The 3,362-nt window shown below is 37.7% G+C and overlaps 1 protein-coding gene across 1 annotated transcript; it reads right to left on the bottom strand.

Moving 5' to 3' along the window:
• Positions 1-1,015: 1,015 nt before the first annotated feature.
• LOC131859744 (pectinesterase-like) lies at positions 1,016-3,096 on the bottom strand. Its single transcript, XM_059213767.1, has 2 exons — positions 2,067-3,096; positions 1,016-1,806 (listed from the first exon to the last, which is right to left on the bottom strand). Exons 1-2 carry the CDS (start codon positions 3,025-3,027, stop codon positions 1,115-1,117), a joined length of 1,653 nt encoding a protein of 550 aa, XP_059069750.1. The 5' UTR covers positions 3,028-3,096; the 3' UTR covers positions 1,016-1,114.
• Positions 3,097-3,362: the final 266 nt, after the last annotated feature.

The following is a 3,362-nucleotide window of genomic DNA, read 5'->3' as shown; positions in this document are numbered from 1 at the left end:
TTCCAATACAAAGTAAAATAATATTATCAAAGAATGGCAATGGTCAAGATAATGAAGCTTGTATAGGTAAACCTAGGAGGAACCTATTTTCTCTCAAACTATTATCTTGATTCCTCCAAAGAACACATTGAATGCTTGGGTAAGAGAGATGACCACAAAAGAAGGAATGACTCATCAATAAGAGAAATTATAATGGAACAACTGATCAATGGAGAAATTGTCCTCCTTCAAATTCTATTAAATCCAAGAGGGTATTTTCTTGAGGTTAAATGAAAGAAATACAATTAAGCATTGGATATTTATAATTAAGTAAATGAAAGAATAAACTATGTATGCAACTAAAGATCAAATCAAACTCTATTACTTAGTATAACTCTTTTTAGCTTATTTTATATCTAAATAATCTAGAGAAGTTTCTCTCATAAGTCATTAAAGTATTATCATCTATATGTTCACAAACTATAAGCCATAGAACTAAGTCATAATAAAAGCCATGAACTAAACTAATCATAGACTAATAAAGAACAAGAGATGAATTTTAATTTAAAGATTGATTCCATGGAGCATTTAAGTTAAACCATTGTCTATGCAAGCACCCATGATGTATCTTTGACCATGTTAATGTATTAATTGAAAATTAGAATACAGTAATTTTTTTTAGTTGTAATCAATTAATAAACATGGAGAGAAATGTATCCTAGATACTACATAGACATTGCCTCCAAATTAGTACCTATTGAAAGATATATAAATCAAATCAAAATTTACAAAATAAAAGAAAACATATATGAAACTACAGTAAGAATTTGGATGTACACTCACAAATTTAACATGAATAAACAATATTATATGTTAGAAATACTAACAGAATATATAAAACAATCAAATTAAAATTATTTATAAACAACTTGAAATTAGTTTTATCAACTAAGCACTTTGCAGATGCTTCAAATTTGTAAGCAGTTGAATTCGCCAAAAGAACAAGGATTTAATAACAAATTCACCATTTTCTCTTCATGGAGGTTTTATTTCCTCTTATTTGGTAGCTGAGGGGAGAACACATAAATTTGATGATGCAATAATCCAAGACAAGTCAAGTGGATTTTTCAACATTTTAAAACAAGTCTCCATTATAAGGTATGGAAGTTGCTGGTAACCATGAATCACCAAAGATGTAGTTAGTTACCGTGAAATTTTGAGCGTCAGTTGTGTTCATTACATGATAACCAGGCCAAGTAACTCGCTGTGAAGTATTTGACCCTGGACCTTGATTTCCGTATTCACCATAATACAACGTGCTCAAGGCAAATGTACCATTCCATTCTAACCACCCAGCCGGCTGGATCAAACTATCCAAATAAGATTGCATGTAAACAGTACGTGAGTACTCTTTCCATGGCCTCCCCAGGTACGTACGGACAGAGCTCATAACAGGAACCAGATCAGGGGCCGCAGTAACCTTACAGCCGTGAATCGATATCCCCGTGTTTTGATTTGGGTCTGTTCTACCTTGAGCTGTGAATACATTCTGCTGCCCGGTCAATGGTGTTCGTGCCAAAAGAGTGCAGTTTTGGAATACTACAGCGGAGTTGCCGAATATGTAATCTACAGTGCCATAGATATCACATTCTCTGTAGAATTGACGGAGTGAGTGCACGTACAGAGTGTCTTGATACCCTTTGAAGCTGCACCTGTAAAAAGCAGATAAATCTGCTCCCACCCGTAGAGCAACGGCCTGGTGCTTTATTGCACCTGCTGTGTTCTCAATTGTGAGGTCTCTTGCAAGAAAACCTTTCCCAGTCGTGGCTGCATATATTCCATTGAATCATGTTACATTAATATGGGTTTTAATGTCAATTAAATTGTGTAGGTTTTTAACTTATTTTGGATTATCAAAATTCAATTCTTTTCGAATTTTTAAGATCTCCACTATTCTAATAATTAATCATGAAACATAATCTTAAATATTCATTTAAAAAATTAAACACAAATTAATCCAAAAACAACATTACTTGTCTTAAAGAGAAAGAGAAATTAAAAAAAGGGAGAGAGATTCCATAACACACCGAGAGTGGCAGAGTTGAAAGTAGTGGAGCCATCTACAAAGCTTCTGTTACCAGTGATCACAGTGACGTCTTTTCCATCTCCAATGAGCATGATATTATATTTGTTACTCGCCACGCTTACGTATTCCTCGTACACTCCTGCGGTTACATAAATCACTGATCTGTTTGCACTTTTGTTTGCAACGGCATTAATGGCATCAGTGATTGTGGTGTAATCACCGCTGCCATTCCGCGCCACCGTCACCATGTTTCCTGTCAAATTGACGCCGGCTACAGTCTGAAGAAGCAATCTTCTGTCCTCTCCAGATAACCACGACGAGAAGTCGTCGTCGAGGGGTTCGTGATCAACTTGATGGGCGTCAGATAACAAGCGTCGGCTGTGGACTGAAGTTTTTGAGGACTTCATGGCTCTGATAAAAAGCTTCTCTACAATAGCCAGGGAATTACTCACTGACCGGGACGCGTTTGGCACATGATCTGTGAAAGACAGCAAATGGAGATCGATGTTTGCTTCGTTGAGGCCGTCGAGACAGGTGATCTGGCTCGTCAGGGCTGCACTCAGATAGCTCTGAATATCCACTGCATCTTTCCATTGTAATGAAGAATCTGTCAAGATTGACAGACTCTCCGTCAGATAATAGACGGTCAGATCGTACAGTTGGAGGCAGTCGTCGACGGCTTGACTCTGCTTAGCATTCATGGATGATCTGCGGGAGTCACTGGAAATGAAGCCTCCAACCGTTTGGGCGTTAGATATGCTCATGTTGAGGGCAATATGAGTCATATCTTTTGGGCCTCCTCGTAAAGACCCTGGATTTTCAGAAAGGCTTGACTCGCATGATTTACGATCAGGAGCCAATTCGCAGGCAGATTGAATGCCGTTTTGTGGAGTGGCGCCTTCACTTTGAGAAAATAAAACAACTATCACCACAACCAAAAGGAGCAGCAACTGAGAAGCCATTTATTTAATCAAATCACAAGGAAAATCAATAGAATGGAATGCAGTGCAGTGATTGGCATACATTGTGTGCTCGGGTATTTAAAAAGGCTCTGGAAACTCAAAGTCAAAGGAATCTCTAGCTATCCTTAAATATCGAGCATCGACATATATTCCACATTTTTTTAATTAAATCTTCAAAATACAGTACGTTCTGATTTGTCTGATGTAGATTGCACCCGCTTCTATTAATTCTCTATGATCTGTCAGCAGTGATGGAGGTTCAGATCTGCGAGCACGACAGCTCAGCAAGGGCATGAAGTCCACGAGCTGCCAGTCAAGCGAGGGAACCTCTTATG

The sequence above is a fragment of the Cryptomeria japonica genome, chromosome 11, assembly GCF_030272615.1.
Source record: "Cryptomeria japonica chromosome 11, Sugi_1.0, whole genome shotgun sequence".
Lineage (NCBI taxonomy): Eukaryota > Viridiplantae > Streptophyta > Pinopsida > Cupressales > Cupressaceae > Cryptomeria > Cryptomeria japonica.
The sequence above is the reverse complement of the archived record's forward strand: the minus strand, read 5'-3'. Positions and strand labels throughout refer to the sequence as shown.